We start from the raw sequence: 16645 nt of genomic DNA, 5'->3' as shown, positions 1-16645 counted from the left end.
CCAGGCAGCAGCATAGGAGTCTGAGCTAGCCAGAGCTGGCTGGCTGCTTCTCAGAGGGGGACAATCCCCGGCCTCTGGGGCAGTCAGCAGCTTCAGTCCTTGTCCTGTTTCACATGGAACCCAGTTCTGCCACTTTCCTGCTGTGCCTCCTTGGAGCCTCAGTTTGCCCATCTGAGTATGGGGCTGATAATGATGTTCACAGGGGCTCACGGCCATCCGTCATTCTCAAAGCGCCTTCACCGTTTTGGCTATAATTGCATACCACCCTTACAATTATTTACATAACATTTTTCTTTCAATCAAACCATCTTTTAATGGAAGATAAAAATGAGTGTGAAAAGGAAACTTTGTATCGGGAACACATCTGGAAAGCCAGCATTGATTTGTCGTCCATAAAGATGACTGGAAAAATGGTTAGTGAATTCTAGCTAGATTCTCTTGTCTGCCTAGGGCTCTGAGCCTGAAGCCTCCTTTCTCTGTTTGGAGGAGGTTAGCGAGCATCAGAGATGCGTTAGCAAGGTGGCAGCACCACACGAGACGTTCTCCTTCAGGCTGGGGGGCTTGAGAATATAAAGGGTAGTTAGTCCCTTTTCACTGAGTGATTCAATATCCTTTACCTTCAGAGACCACCTCATCGTCTTTGGAAAATGCTAGGATAACTATCTACTTCCCAGCCACGATGCCTTTTAGAAATGCTGGCTTGTGGGGAGATGGTGTGACCAAGAGCAGGCGTCAGGCTCGTCCTCTGATCTCCTTTCCTGGGGTCGGTGGCCTTGAGGGAGCTGATGTAGAGCTCCCCCAAGCCTTGGTTTCCGACTGACCATCGGACCAAGCCTTGGTTTCCAGGGCAACCGAGGGCACAGAACATGGGTGGCTTAGGCACATCCCTCTGTTCCAAGTGCCTGCCCTGTCTCTGTGGGGTTTGGGATCCCAGCCACTGGCCTTGGACCCCCTTTCCATCTCTGCTAAGATGGACTTGGCCCTCGTCTGTCTCCCGGCCCCCAGAACAGCCTCTGTTCTCAATGAGACTGGTGAGCTTGGAGTCCCCCTTGCTTGAGCCCCTCCTGAGCCAGACTGGAAGGGCAGCTGGGCCAGCCGGGCCATGCACCCTGGCTCCTCCCACTTCCTGCCACGGAGTTTTCTCAAGCCACACGGTGGGGGTGGGAGGAGGGAGCAGAGAGAGGGGAAATAAAACAACAACAACAAAGCCACATTTGGGCTCACTAGCTGTCCTGGGGCAAGACAGACGAGAGCTGGCTTTTATTGAGCAACTGCTCTGTGCCCGGAACTTCATGTTTAACTCGGCTCCCATAACCGCCAGCTGAAATGATGAGAAATGGGGGCTCAAAGAGGTGAAGACATTGCCCAAGAACTGCCAGGGTGGGGAGCTGAACCCAGGCCTGTCCTCTTCCCACTCCCCTCCCAGCCACAGGCCTCCTGTCACTGGGCCTCACTCCCCTGGGTGGAGTGAGGAGGTAGGCTGGCCAGGTACTGTCAGACAGTGCCTCCCATTCTCACCACCTATGCAGGGGTCCTCAAACTACGGCCCGCGGGCCACATGCAAATACAAATATTGTATTTGTTCCCGTTTTGTTTTTTTACTTCAAAATAAGATATGTGCAGTGTGCATAGGAATTTGTTCATAGTTTTTTTTTTAAACTATAGTCCGGTCCTCCAACGGTCTGAGGGACAGTGAACTGGCCCCCTGTTTAAAAAGTTTGAGGACCCCTGACCTATAATAATAAGACCTGCAGCCAAGAGCAGCTCTTACTATGCACCAAACATGGTATTACTTCTTCCAAAGTTAATCAAAGACAAAATTCCCCCCAAATCAGCCTGCCAGGTACTTCATGGATGAGTAGATCCGGGAGGGCAGGCGGGCCGAACTGAGGATGTACCGGCCGGCCCGTCTCTCCTGGCCCCTCTCCAGCGATGGGCCCTGAGCCTGCGCACCGACTGCCACTTTGCCCGGTGTCCTTAGCATTTTCTCATGTCACGATCTCCCTACACAACATTGTAAGTGACTTTGTACTTGTCCTTCAAATAGACCTTTTTCTCTCCACCGCCCCCACACCCACCCCCAACCTCCTGGAAAACAATCTCTCTTTGCCCGAAGCCCGATTTTTTCTTTTCCGGCTCCTCCTGATGTTCTGGAGACTGGTGTGCCAGCTGGGGCTCCTCACAGCAGGCCCGAGCATGCCCGTCTGGGTCCCTCTTCCTTTCTCGTGACCTTCCAGGTCAGAAAGTTGGATGGTCCTTTGATGCTGGTGGAGCCAGCTCTGGCTCTGACCCCGTTCCCATGTGTGTATAGTATTTCCTGCCCAGAGTTCCTCTCCTTAGAGTGGCCGGAGCCAGAGGAGTCAGCCATAGGCTTCCTGAGGACGCCCCTGCCCCCAAACTCTGCCCTCGGTGGGCAGTGACGCAGGTCCCCGGTGCCTGTGTGTGGCCTGACAGGTGGGCCTCGGGCAGAAAAATGACTTTATGGGGAGGGGGGCGGTTGGATTCCCTGAATCTTCCTGCCCCTCCTGCACTCCCAAGCCCCACGGAGTGAAATCCTCACCGGGGAGAAGAAACCTTCCAAAGCCAAGATATTTCCAACACAATTGCAAAGGAGGGCCGGCCTGGAAGCCGTGGAATGGGAGGGTGTTCTGGAAGATGGAAAGTTGGCTCACTACACCCTGGCCTCTCACGCACAAGGAATGAAGGACCTTCCCCGCCGTGAGCATCCTGCACCCAATCCTTCGGGCCGAGCTCCCCTGGGGGATTGACTACCTGGACATGGCAGAGCTGGCTGGATTCAAGCCACTCACCAGAAAAAAACCCACCCACTTCTCCAGGTCCCGAGAGCCGCTCGCGACCCGTGCAAACAGCCGTCATCCCCCTCGCGCACTGTGGGCCCGCGGGTCGGGTCGTGACCGGGGATTATCAAATTGACAGAGCCCGGCTGGCCCCCCTCCACATCTCCAGGCACATTTCATTTTGTTAATTATCCTTTTTCGCTTTTGACGTAAAGAGTCAAGGTCTGGGTCAGGGTTGCTTGTGTGTTTTCCTTTCTTCCTCATTAAAGCTGCGCAGCCTCCGGGCCCCTGGCTGAGTCCTGCCAGCATTGGAAAACATCCTCTCCTGTCCTGACCTCTAAAAGTCCTTCAGCCTCGTTTCTGCGAAGCCGCTTGCACAGCAAAGGAAATGTGGGTCAAGATCCCTTACCCCCAAACTGCTTTGCCCTTCCCGAAGGGCTGTGGGGTTTCTCAGGGGCTGTTTCTGCACGTTGCTCACCCAGGGAAGTGACACCCGGGACCGAGGTGGCCAGGCAGCAGGGCACCGTGGGAAAGGGCTGGAGCCCCTCACTTGGCACTTCCTGGCCTCATGGCTCCCCACTCGGATTTCTGTGAGCCTGCTGTGTGTCTGGGGTCCTCAGTCATCTTAAATGTGTCCAGAGAAGCATCCATTTGCCCTAGGCCTTCTCAGAATACCTCCCAGTGGGCAAGAGCCGGGAGCCGAACGAAGGAAGGTCCTCCTTATGGCCCAGTCAGATCCCCTGCAACCCCCAGGCCCTGGTCAGACCTCACCTCCGCCATGAATCTGCTGTGGCCGCCCCTCTGAGCCCTCCCTTCGAGGCCACCACACTCAGCTGCCCTCCATCCCATCCGCCTTACACTCCCGCTGTTGGCCAGGCGAGCTGGTCTGTGAGTCCTGGGAGTGGACTGTGCACTGAGCACAGAGTGGGCACTCGGGGACCCTGTGTGGCTGGCGGACTGGGTCAGCCCGACCCCCTGGAGAAGCTCGGCTTCCTGCGCTCTCACCGGTGGCAGCGGCAGCACCACCTCCAGCTCTGCCTGCGGAGCCGGCTCCCGTTGCCCACAGGGCCTTCCTGGCAGCATAACCAGCGATGCCAGGGTCAGGGTTACCCCTAAATCAGTGCAAGAGATCATTGCCCAGAGAGGTCAGGAGATGGCCGGGTAGCTGCGTGTGTCTACCGTGCAATGGAAGTGTGGGTGTCACGGAGGCCCTGGGGCTGCCCCAACACGCTGTCAGGGCATTGGCCTTCCTCACTTCCTCCTCCAACCAGGAGGGGCCCAGCAAGCCCCTGAGCCCCTCGACTCTGGTCTTTGGCTGCTCATCACGGGAAGTTAAAGGTGCTGTTGGGCTCCATATTCCTAAGGGCTCGATGCGGTCGGGTGGGAGGGGAGTGTTCCTCGGGAGAAGGCCCTTTTGAGACTGTTGGGAAGATCAGGGTTTTGTGGGGGCTGAAGCATAAGTAACTGGGGGAGTGTCTTCTCTTTAAGAAGAACAGAATATTAGGTACACAAGCGAATCGGCCAAGAAATCACCACAAAGGACTGCAGCTTGGAAATGCAGGTCCTTTCCTGTGAGATCCTGACATGACGGACGGACGGACGTGCCTATTTGGAAATGCTTCCTGGGAAGCGTGGTCCCTCCCCCCAGAACACTCTCTAGCTCCCAGGGCTGCAGGTAAAGGGCCCCGAAGCTAAACGTCTCTGCTTCAGGGTAAATCGCTTCTGTTGGGGAGCAGTGAGCATCGCCTGCCCTCAGCACTTCGAAGAGGCACGGTGCGCTCCTGCGGGGCAGGCTTGTCACGTTTCTGGCTTCTGCCTGTCCAGCCGTGTGTCCCTGCCCAGGGGGGCTGCCTCTCGCACGGTGCTCGGCCGTGCAGCCCACCCACCACCCTGACCACACAGACACTCGGGGAGGAGCTGTGGGTGTTTCGGCCGAGAGCTGCAGGGCACAGACATCAGGCCCACGTGGAGGGGACGGTGCCTTTCCCCTTTGGTCCTGTTCTTGTTTGGGGCTCGTGTCTGCTGCCCGGCCGTGGACAGACAGAGGAACTGCCCCAGACGGACACGGCGCACGGCAGTGGTTTCTCCACACGGCACTGAGGGTTTTGATTAACAAGGTGGAAGAATGGCGCTTTCTCTCCCTGTCAGGCCGACCTTGAGTCAGCCCTCAAGTGCGGAAACGCCGCCCAAGGCTGCCGTTCAGTCAGCTCGCCTTTGTCTTCTGGTTGTGATTGGACAAGCAGGTTTCATTTCCAGCCAGGAGTTAGGGTTGGAACGGGCCCCCGCTTCCCCTCTCCTGCCGGCCCTGCTTTCTTCGCTGTTCCCGTCCCGGGAGTCGGTTGAGCTGGGCTGAGTGAGTTCGTGGATCTGGGAACCAGCCCACTTGGGGATGGGGAGAGAAAATCAGGGGAGAGGGAGCCCCTGGTGGCTTGGGTAGCGTTTGGAGGGTCCTCCTAGTCACCTGGCCCACCTCCTGGTTTTACAGATGGTGAATTAGTCTGGACTCTTGGCAGCAAGTGGCAGACATGGAATCCAGTTTCTCAAACAAAGGAGGAACGTGTTGGCAGGGTGGGGGACGATTGAATGAAACTGAGAGAGAGAGACGGCTGAGGAACCCCTGGGCTGAGGGGCTGAGGAACCCCTGGCACCAGACGCCTCGACCCCCGCTGGCCACTCCCAAGCCTCTGGCCCACAGTTTCGGCCTGAGACAGGCACTCCAGCCAGTTGTGACTAAGACAGTCCCAAAGGACTCACTGTCCCTGTTGTCCTGAAGGCAGGAGGTTGACCAGATGGCCTCATGAAGGCACTGCTGATGGACAGACCCTGTGCTCCCCGCTTGCCTCTCTCCCGCTGAGTGTGCACGGGCACACACATTTATTCCACGTGTATACGGATCTCCTGCCGTGTGCCAGGAGCATCATCATCCACGCCAGCAGAGCGAGTGGGGCGAGTGCAGGGTTGGGAACCAGGCCGGTCTGGATTGGGGTCTCAGGTCCACTGCTGACCGTTCAGTCTGTGAGCACGTAAGGGGTGCATCAGTGGATGTCAAGCGCTGTGCTGGACCCTGATGAGACAGGAATGAGCAGGAGCATTGCTGAGTCTCTGGTGGTGGCTGGGAACAGCCCCCCATTATGGTTGTTCTGGGGAGCAACAGAAGTATAACGTTGTGGAGAAACTCACGTCGAGGAATAGTGACTGTCAGGCCGGCCCCTGTCCCAGACGCTCACAGCCAGAGCCTGGGTCCCACCCCACCCTCGCCCACAGCCAGGCCCTGGCAGCTGTGCGCAGAGCTTTCGGCCGCTGACGCAGACCCCCCTCGTGACCGGTCTGTGGGCGGCGGGGTATGTTGTGAAAGAACCCCTCCCCTGTTCCTGTGCTGGAGGGGAAATGGAGGTGCCCCCTCCCCCCAAGAAACAGCTGCCTCCACCCTGGTATTGGCAGCCCCTTGTTTGGAAGGAAGGGGGACCCTGGACCCTCTTTCTCCCAGAGTGCCTTGTCTCTCCGCTGCTCCACTGTTCCTGAAGGCCACGTCTGTCCATGTTGGGAAATTGCAAATAGTTTACATGGGAAATGTCAGCTGCCCACATACGAAAATATACACATCATTACGGCCTAAGTGCTTGCGTCTGGAGATAGAGCGGCAGTCTCCTGGGCTGACCTTTCGTTCGCTGATGGAACCGCTGCTAATGAGCCGGAGCTCCTCGGTGGGATGTTTTCGTATGTTGAAGCGAAGCATATGGTGGCCATTAGCCTGGGGGTGGGGGTAGGGGTGCGTTATACAAATAGCATTTGCTAAACAGGCAGAGTCCACCGCACCTCGTTCTCCAGCCCCATGGCCTCCAAGAAGGGCCAACGTCACATCCCCTCACCCTCTCTGAGAAGGACGGTGTGTCCTTGGAGGGCACGGGGATGGTGGGGGAAAGGCTCTGTGACCAGATTGCCATGGGCCAGCGGTGTGACCGTGCAGGGGTCCTCCCTCCTGGGTCTTTGCTGTCAGTCCCCCATCGGTGCCCCGCGTGGGTTCATCAGCTGGGCCCTGAGGGGTCTTCCCAGGAGAGCCCTCTGCGATCTCCTCCTCCCGCTGCACCGTCTTGGGTCCCAAGTCTCTGAACAAGTAGAGGGTGTGTGCTTCCAGAAGGCTCCGAGGGTGACCCCGGGATTATCGACCTCTCCCGCAGGGCTCCCTCCCAACGCATCTCTCATTATTTCCTCACCTGAGGCCTGAGATGAGTCACTAGGTCATTATGTCCCCTGTGCCACCTGGTCTTAGAGGCCCGCGGGCTGGTCTCTCTGTGGGGTCAGTGCAGTGAAGCTCTGGCACAAGGGGCTCAACAGCGCCACCTTGTGGACTAACGGCCACCCTGGCCGAGGCTGGAATGACCTGGTGGGTGCAGGCAGAGCCCCCAGGGCACCGAATCATTCCTGGTCGATACTGTGCCTGAATATGGTAGAGGGTTCCATTTTTTTTAAAAAAAATATTTTTTTATTGATTTCAGAGAGGGAGGGAAAGGGAGAGAGATACATCAATGATGAAAGAGAATCACATCGGCTGCCGATGTGATCGGCTGCCTCCTGCACGCCCCCCACTGGGGATCCAGCCTGCAACCCGGCATGTGCCCTTGACTGGAATGGAACCTGGGACCCTTCAGTCTGCAGGCCAACGCTCTATCCACTTAGCCAGACCAGCTAGGGCAGAGGTTTCCACTTTGATGGAGCAGAGATGACAGAGGTCTGGCCGAGGCCACATGTCCGAGGGCGGGGTCACTTTCTTCTCTGCAGGAGGGGACAGAGCTCTTTGGTCAGTGCCCCGGGCTACATGGCCTTGTCCCCCAGGCATGCCTTGCTGGCTTAAGCTTTCCCAGGAGTTGACCACAGAGCCCTCCTAAGAGCAGCTGGGGTCCTCAAGACTGTCATCAGAGGGGACTTTCTGGCGGAGCTGGGCAGACTGGTCACATCAAGGCTGGCCAGCTGGTTAGCTTCGGCTGCCCAGGACCATCGGGAGGCAGGCATTCAAGGTGGGGCCTCCAGCGAGAGAGAAACCCCGACCCAGTCCCTCCTGGCCCGGAAGCCATGCCCCCAAGACTTCATGCCACACATTTCAAAGGACTTAGGCCCCTAAAGGGACAGCGTCCTTTCAGGCCAAGCCTGCAGGCTGGCGCTCCTTGAGGAGACCATCTGGTGACCAAAGAACAAGTGTCACTTCAAGCCCTGCTGGTGGGAAGGGGTCCCAGGACCTGGGGGACTGTCTCAGAGACCTTCCGGCTGCTTTTCACCCTGTAAATTCCTAAGGCCTTGAGGCTCTTGCTGTTGGACATGGAGGAGGATGGTGCCCATTCCTCCTGCCCACCCTGACCCTCAGCTTCCTCCCAGAGGGACGGTCCCTGGTAGAAGGAGCCAATGTGCTGCCCAGCCCAGCTCTCCTGCTTCCCGAGCCCCAGTGCAGGGAGGTGGCATTGCTGCCAGAGCCCCCCTGGCCTGTAGGGTACACCCCACCTTCAGCCCACCTCGCAGGGCCCCTGGGACCAGGAGGGAAAGGGATCTGAAACTGTCTTCAAGGACCCGGGGCGGGGGAGGAGGGGACTGTGGTTGCTGAGGCCTCAGAGCCTTTTCTTACGTGAGGGGCACACTCACTACGTGGAGGCCCCAGGAGCCTTCCTAACGGTCTCCCCCCGAAATTCACTTCTCTGACCGGAGCCCCCTCTGGTTCCAGGGACACAGACAGCGAGTGTCCCCCTGAAATGCCCTCTGAGCTGCTGCTCCTTCACGCCTGGCGTCTGGGTTTCCGTTTCTGACTTAAGCTGGCCAGCAGCTTCTCACTCCCGTCTTATTGGCAAAGGTGGCATTCCCTGGAATCACTTGAAAGGGGTTTGGTTGGAATCCTTAATCTCTTCATGTCGAGCCAGGGACTGAATTTAAGCCCCTGGTTGTGACACTAAACACATTCTTACCTGCTCATTAACTCCCCTCGGGCTTCGACTGTGGGCAGTGTCCCCAGAGCCCCCCGCCAGCCAGTGCCAAAGAATGGGAGTGGTGTAGCTGAGAAGACAGCCCAGGTGGCTGTCCTCAAAGGCAGGTGGGAGGGACTATGAGGGGAGGGAGGCCTGAGGCCGAATTCTGCTCTGCCTCTGCCCCATCCTCCCTGAAGCCTTTCCCAGATGACCCCGCCCCGTTAGGATCTCCTCCTTATCTCGGCCACCACCAGCTCTGGGCCAGCCACCAGGCCCTTCAGACCCAGGCTGCCCCAGCCACCAGCTCGCTTCCTGAAGCAGATTTGCCAGTGGCCTCAGGTCTGTGCTGATATTCCCTTGCTCTGGAGTTACTGGTCCCCAATAAACTCAGCTGCCAGATTCCCAAGAAAGTTCCCCAAGATTAGAAGTAAAAAAAAACCCCTCAACCATCAATTCCTAAGTCTTGAAGGACCCGAAGGTCATCTCTGGGGCAGCCCCTTCCTATTGCCAGGGAGGCGGGGAGGCCCCAGATGGCCAAGGGCAGAGGTCGGATCAGAGCTCGGGCTCCAGCCTCTTGGTCGAGCATCTTTTCTGCAAAAGGAGCAACGACGAGCTCCAGAGGCCGACACTACTGGCTGCTCTTCTGCCATCGCGTTAAGTTGTCCATGTGGGGACGGCGGGTGGGAGGGAGCCACCACCACCCAGGGTTGGCGACAGCAGCCATCTGGGAGATGCTCTGGGATGGTGCTGTGACTGGCTCTGTCTGCTCTGGGAGTTTGGGGGGCATTTACCATCACGGCAGCTCCCACCACACCTCAGCCCCCCCCCCCCACCCTGTGCGGGGAGGCCCCAGGACAGGGGAAGACCTGCAGAGAGGGCAGGGCCTGGGAGAGGAAGAAGGAGGGAAGGAACATGGCATTCAGAACAGTGGGGACCAGAAGATGAGCCACTGGTGTCATTCACCAGGGCCATGCCAGGCAGCTCCGCCTCCACCCTCAGGATCAAACCCCCCAGACGCCCCCCCCCCGATGGGCTTAGCAGAACAGTCAGCCCCACAGTCACGCGGCAAGAGCTGGACAGAGAAAGCAAGTCTTTCCTAGCTCAACATCTTTGGAAAAGATGCGTCTACACCCCATCTTTCTGAGCCCACTCCCTGCAATTTTCTCAATTATTCCTGTAATTTATTAAAAACCCACCTTGGGGCCCAGCTGGTGAGTGAGCAGCTGGTGGAGGGTGACTGGTGCGGGGAGTGGTGGGTGTGGGAGGGGCTGCCGTCCCAGCTGGCTGCTGCTCCCCGGTAGGACGCTGGAGCTGTCCTTCAGACGTGAAATGCTCAGGCCAGGCAGCTTAGCCGAGGAGGAGAATGAAATGACAGAACATTCATTGCACACTTTTCTGCTCTGTGCCAGGATCTGGGCCAAGGGCTTGACCTAGTGGTTTTATTGATTCCTTCTGGGAGAAACTGTTATTTCTGATCATCTTCCTGGTCACTGAGGCTGAGCAGTTAGGCCAGGGTCCCACGGCTACAAGTAACAGATGTGGGGTTCGCACCCTGGTGTGTCGGTGCCAAAGCTGTAGATCATAGAGCTACTGAGCTCCCCTCCCCTCGCTGCTGTGTCGTCCTGTTCGCTTGCCCTTTACCCCTTCCAGATCCTTTGGTACGTGACCTTGAGGCTGGGCAGGGGTTCATCTCAAGTCTGCCCCCTGAGGAGACAGCCCCGGGGGGCGGGGGGGCTCGCAAGTGAACCCGGCTTGATGCACAGCTCCTCACACCGGGAGCACTCCCACCTCCTCACACCAGGAGCACTCCCACCTCATTCGGTTCTACCACAGACCCAGGACACGGGTCGATGTTCTGCACACGAGGGCAGTGATGCTCAAAGGAGCCATGTGACCTCCAGGAGGTCACCCCACTGACAGTGGCAGAGCAGAAAGCGGGCCCTAAGTCTGGCCCCTGCACCACCTTCCGGCCCAGCCACCTCCCTGCACCACGGGACACTGTGCAGGCTGCCCAGGGCCAGGGGTGGGCAGGAGGGGAAGACCACCCTCCCCTCACTAACCCAGCCGCCCTGCTCCTCCCCTCACTGACCACCTCTTCTCTTCCCTCCAGTCCCCAGTTTTCATCGCCCAAGTCGGTCGGGACCTGGTCTCCCAGACGGAGGAGAAGCTCCTACAGAGGCCGTGCAAAGAGCTCTTCTCGGCCTGTGCACAGTAAGTGCCCCAGCGGCCGCCTCCCTCCCTCCTGGCCCGGATGGCGGGCCCTCGGTGCCGCTGGCAGCCACACAGCTGCCTGGACGAAGGCTGCCCCCAGCTCCCACCTGGAGCACTGGGCACGGGGGGGCTGGTCTGCAGTGGCCAGGGCCCCAGCCAAGCCGCCCAGACATTTGTAGACTCCTTAAGAAGGAAAAAGATACCAGGGGGCCGAGTCCAAAGAAAACATCTGCTTCAAAGGGTGTTGAAAGCGGTGGCTCTCCAGGCTGTTGAGACAGAGAAATGTACAAAAATTTGACCCGGTCTGGGTGGTTTGGAAATCCTTCCCAGGCCCCCCCCAAACCCCTCTGCTGCCACCAACCTGAGCCAGGGGGGCACTGCTGCAGGGGGGTGCCTTCTCTGACACCCCATCACCTCTGCAGGGCATACAACGACCCTCATGGGACAGGAGATAAGCTGGTGCCAACTCTGTACCAATCAATCCCCCCAAGACCCCCCACCACACTACAAAGGCTTAACACACACCTGTTCATGTGCCCACACACACCGCTCCCCATAAGCTGACAGGTGTGCGCACACACATACCTACATGCCAAGAGGCCTCTGGAGCCCGGCCACCCACACGGCTGGATGAGTCTGGGACTTCGGTGTGCCCTTGCTCAGCCTCTGCACCACAGACATCGACTGGGTGCCCTCTGTGTGCCTGGCACCATGCCTGGTGCTGGGCGTGCCATGGTGAGCAGGACCCAGCCCCGGCTCTCAGAGCTCACTGGCAGGCAGGGGACAGGGAAAGCCAGCACCCGTGCCCTGGCAGCGGGATGATGAGGACGGACACTAGGGAGGCCAGCTGGGGGCCAGCCCTGTGCTAGGTGCCGAGCAGAGTCCCCCACGAACAGGAACAAGCCTGGTTGCTGCCCTCTTAGAACTGGCCGAGGGTCAGGTCTGAAAATGGGTGAGGTCTCTGGGCTGTCCCCCTGAGGTCATGGTCATCCTGACCCCCCACGTCAGCCCTGGGTTTCCGGTTCGGCAGGACACAGCCTCTAACGTGCACGTCCTTTCCGTTCCCCGGGTCCCAAGTGCCAGGCCAGGTTGGTCAGCATCGCCACTTTTCAAAGGGAAGCAGCCTGTCCCTGCCTGCAGCCAGGTTCCTAACCCGGGCCAGGCCCACTGCAGGTGACCAGTAAACTCTCCTGCAGGGATGAAAATCTCCCTATGGCTTTGCTGGTCCTGGACCCAGTTCAGAGCCTGGGCCCTCAGGGCCACATCCCTACTCGGCCCCCACCACCCACTATCTCAGAGTCCCTCCCCTGCACCCAACTAAGTCTGCCTCTGTTGTCATTTCAGCACCTGTCCCTTCTCCAGAGAGATCTCCCTGACCCCAGGGACCTCCCTTAACTCTCATTCATAACGTGCCCCTGGCGTCATGTGTTTAGTATTTGTCACTTACCCAATCCCGATGCCACCCGAGTGCTCATGGCTGCCTCAGGCCACGTGTGCCCGTGGCAGGTGCTCGGTGCCGGTGGGCGGGGTCAGGTGGGCAGTCCCCAACAACCTCCTAGGACAGTGATGGCGAACCTTTTGAGCTCGGCGTGTCAGCATTTTGAAAGCCCCTAACTTAACTCTGGTGCCGTGTCACATATAGAAATTGATATTTGCAACCATAGTAAAACAAAGACTTATATTTTTGATATTTATTTTATATATTTAAATGCCATTTAACAAAGAAAAATCAACCAAAAAAATGAGTTCACGTGTCACCTTTGACACGCGTGTCATAGGCTCGCCATCACTGTCCTAGGATGATGGGGCCTCTGGCCCCTGTGTGTCTGCATTTCCAAAACCTGGGAGTGGATGAGGCCGGGTGTTAACCGGCTGGACACGGCTCTGCCCATCTGCTGGAGACCAGGATTGTGAATGTTTCTGTCTGTGTTCCCCCCCGAGCAGGTCTGTCCACGACTACCTGCGGGGAGGGCCCTTCCGTGAGTACCTGGACAGCATGTATTTTGATCGCTTTCTCCAGTGGAAGTGGTTGGAAAGGTGAGTGCCGCCCTGGCGCTCCCCACGCACGCGTGTGCCAGTGTGGGGAGGGGGGAGGGGGGCAGGTTTTCACCTGAGCAGTCGTATAAGAACCAGTTCCCTCCATGGGCCGAGGGTTCCCATAACATGAACTGCCTCTCCCCTGTGTGTTCGTCTGGAAGCGCCCTGCCTGTGCTTGCTGACGTGTGCTTACCCACCGCTCACCCACTCGGGCACACGCACTCACAGCAGCTTGGCAGCCTGTTCTTTCTTTCTGTCCTTGGGAATTCTTCCTCCACCAGCAAGTGAAGAGCTGCCAGATCCCCTGATGAGCTGCACATCCCCTGTTTTACCCAATCGCCTGTTTCTTTAAAAAATATGTTTTTATTGATTTCAGAGAGAGGAAGGGAGAGGGTGAGAGACATCGATGAGGAGAAAGAAACATTGATTGGCTGCCTCCTGCACACCCCCGACTGGGGATCAAGCCCACAACCCAGGCCTGTGCCCTGACCAGGAATTGAACCGTGACCTCCTGGTTCAACACTGAGCCACGCTGGCCAGGCAATAAAAATATAGTTAAAAATAAAAATAAATAAATAAATAAATAAATAAATAAATAATAAATCCACACTGAGCTGGTAGAAACGGTGGGGGTGTCCTGTTCCACAGCCCAGACTTCCCTGTGCCCTGAGGCCTGGCATGTATGCCGTCTGGGCACGTGTGGGTGTAGAGCAAGGAGCCATCCTGACTCTGAATGTCTATTAACACCTTTGCTGGCCGAGTGCCCTGCAGATGCCCAGAGAGCACCTGCCCGTCAGCCATGGGAGGGCGTGTCTCTCCACCCCACCAACGGGACGGCAGAGTGAGAAGGGGTCAGCCCTGGACTGCCGCTGCTCACCTTGCACCTGCAGGAGGGCCGGAGGGCCGGAGGGACGGAGGGAAGGAGGGACGGAGGGAAGGAGGGACGGAAGGACGGAGGGACGGAGGGACGGAGGGCCGGAGGGACGGAGGGACGGAGGGCCAGAGGGACGGAGGGACGGAGGGCCGGAGGGCCGGAGGCTGGCCGCACATCCTGCTGAGGGCATGGAGCCCCAACCTGGGTCTGAGCCCGGCTCCCTCTGGAGGGGCCTCAGGAGGGCTGCTCGCCTCCCCGCGCCGCCTTCATCCTTCGGGGAAATAGCAGTGCCCGCCTTGCAGGCCTGGGGCGAGGAGGAGATGAGATTGGCAGCACGTGCCCAGGACAAGGTGCGTACTCGCCAGAGGTCCGCCATTTGGCCCCAGGAGTAAACTCCTGGCACAGTTGTGGTCGCCCCGAGATCGTCAGTGTCAGCGTCAGCGTCAGCGTCAGCGTGGCGGCTTCCTCGCACGTCTGGGATTGGAAGGAGCAGCTGACCCTCGCGGGCAGCGGTGGGACGTATCCATCGAGCCCCACCCCACTTCCGGAAGCCCTGGGCGTGTAACACAGGCCCCGATCTGCACCCACTTTCCCCAGAGCTGCAGTGTGGGGCCAGGACACCGAACGTGGGCTCCTGCCTGGACTCCAGTTCCAACCCCACCACTTAGCAGCCGTGACCGTGGGCAGCTCATTCTACCTCTCAAAGCCTGAGAGCTCTCGCCTGCAGAATGGAGACAGTAATCATCTCGCCTCTCAAGGCAGGCATGAGGACTGCATGTGTCCATGTACAAGGTGCTTCAAGTAGTGGGAACTGTTACCATAGAGACACACAGTCTGACACACAGCAGCCTTCAGAAGCCTTTGGATGCAAGTGCCTTTCAATAGCTCCGTTTTACTGAAGATGCAGGCCTCAGAGAGGTTCATGGATTGGCCCTGGGTCACACAGCAAGAACCTGGCGAGGCTGGAACCTGAACTCCAGGTCCCTCACTCAATTCCTTCTACCCAGCACTCCTGTTCCAATGGGATCCTTTAGCTGCGGCCACTGACTTTCATTTTTCTTGTCTGCACCGAGCACAGGAAACGGAGAAATGGACTTTTTAAATCGGAGACGCTAAGTCGTTGAAGCCAGTATGTCAGGACGCTGGCCTAGAAACGTCCTAAATGACTGACAACCCTCTTCTTCCCTCCCCACCCACTACCAAGACCGTGGCCCCTTCGTGCGATACTGTTGAAATATTAAAGGGATCTTTTTTCCCTCCCAAGGTTAACCAAGAAATTCCTCGGAAATTGTATTCCACTTATTCCCCCAGCAGAGGGGCGCTGCGGTAATGTCGCCCGGCTGTCTGTTCTCCATGTATCGTTAACGGTTGGGCCTGGACGCCTTCATGTGGTTTCGAGGGCGGCTGTAGGACACACTCCCGGGCGATAGCGGACGAGGCGCCTGGCAGGGAGCTCCAGGCCCTGGCCGCTCCTGCAGAGGAGAGAGACAGAGGGATGGAGGGGCAGCCCTGTGCTACCGACGGGGACCCCGCTGCCCAAGGACATGCCAGGGAGGGTGAGGCACAGCACGTGAATGCCGGGAGTGCCCTGGGTCTTGGGGACATCCTGTGAGAACAGGGACGGGATTTCCAGTAAAACCCAAGTCCTCTCCAGGACCCAGCAGCCAGAAGAGTTTCCGTGGAGGATTCATTCAGGAATTGCCAGCGGTCACTCTCTTTCTTGAGCCGACCCAGGTCGTTGGCCCAATTCAGTCTCGTGTCAACCTCAACCCTGGTCAGGACTCTTGGGGTGGGCGTGGGAGTTGCTCAGCAAGAGTTCTGGCCTGGCTGGCATGGATTAGGAGTTGAGCATCGACCTATGAACCAGGAGCTCACGGTTCGGTTCCCGGTCAGGGCACATGCCCGGGTTGCAGGCTCGATCTCCAGTGTGGGGCAGGAGACAGCTGGTCAATGATTCTCTGTCATCATTGATGTTTCTCTCTCTCTCCCTCTCCTTTCCTCTCTAAAATCAATTTTTAAAAAGTTGGTTTTTTTTTAACAAACAAACCCAGTTCTGGTTCCAAGAACCAGTGTTAACATTGTAGAGTGGACTGTTTGTTACTCACCTACCAGTTGACGGACATTTAGATTATTTCCATATCTCGGCTATTATGAGTAACGCTACAGTGCACACGGGAGTAACGTGTGGTGTGCGCACACACCGTGGAATATTACTCAGCCGTGGAAAAGGAGACCTTGCCATTTTGTGACAACGTGGGTCAATTTGGAAGATGCTTGCTAAGTGAGATAAGCCAGACTCTGAAAGACAAATATCACACGACCTCACCGATATGTGGAACCTAAAATAGTCAAATGTATAGAAGCAGAGAGTAGAATGCTGGCTGCCAGGGGTGGTGAGGGGAGGAAAGATGGGGAGATGTTGGTCAAAGGGTAAAAGAGTTTCAGTTTTGCAGGATGAGTACGTTGTGGGGGGTCGAATGGACAGCGTGGTGACCCTAGTTAACAAATACTGTATTGTGTGCTTGAAATTTGCTAGGAGGGTAGATCTTAAGTGTTCTCAACAGAAGGTGAGGGAGGAAGAGGGAACTAAGGTAATAGAATGTTAATTAGCTTGATTGCGGTGATCATTCCACAATGTATATATCAAAACATCAAGTTGAACACTGTCAATCATACCTCAGTAAAGCTGAAAAAAGGTTTGAGGGGAAAAAAGCAAGCTGAATATTCACAGCCACACAGACCAGTGATGAAAAACACAAGCTACCAACAGCCCGGGG

The 16645-nt window shown here is 57.3% G+C and overlaps 1 protein-coding gene across 7 annotated transcripts in view; it reads left to right on the top strand.

The window, feature by feature from the left end:
* Nucleotides 1-16645, top strand: part of GRK5 (G protein-coupled receptor kinase 5) — a 184695-nt gene that overhangs the window by 149101 nt on the left and 18949 nt on the right. For 4 of the 7 annotated variants that reach the window (XR_004972093.1, XM_036335805.1, XM_036335803.1 and 1 more), the window contains 2 exons: nucleotides 10857-10957; nucleotides 12902-12994. Coding sequence is in view for 4 of the 7 variants with exons in the window: in XM_036335805.1 (XP_036191698.1) it covers nucleotides 10857-10957; nucleotides 12902-12994 (194 nt within the window). In the remaining 3 variants the exon portion in view is untranslated. Of the gene's footprint in view, nucleotides 1-10856; nucleotides 10958-12901; nucleotides 12995-16645 lie in introns of those variants that run through there. The other 3 variants (XM_036335804.1, XM_036335807.1, XM_036335808.1) reach the window with 3 other exon arrangements.

The sequence above is a fragment of the Myotis myotis genome, unplaced genomic scaffold (genome assembly GCF_014108235.1).
Source record: "Myotis myotis isolate mMyoMyo1 unplaced genomic scaffold, mMyoMyo1.p scaffold_m19_p_15, whole genome shotgun sequence".
Classification (NCBI taxonomy): Eukaryota; Metazoa; Chordata; class Mammalia; order Chiroptera; family Vespertilionidae; genus Myotis; species Myotis myotis.
Note: the sequence above shows the minus strand (reverse complement) of the source record. Positions and strands in the feature narration are given on the sequence as shown.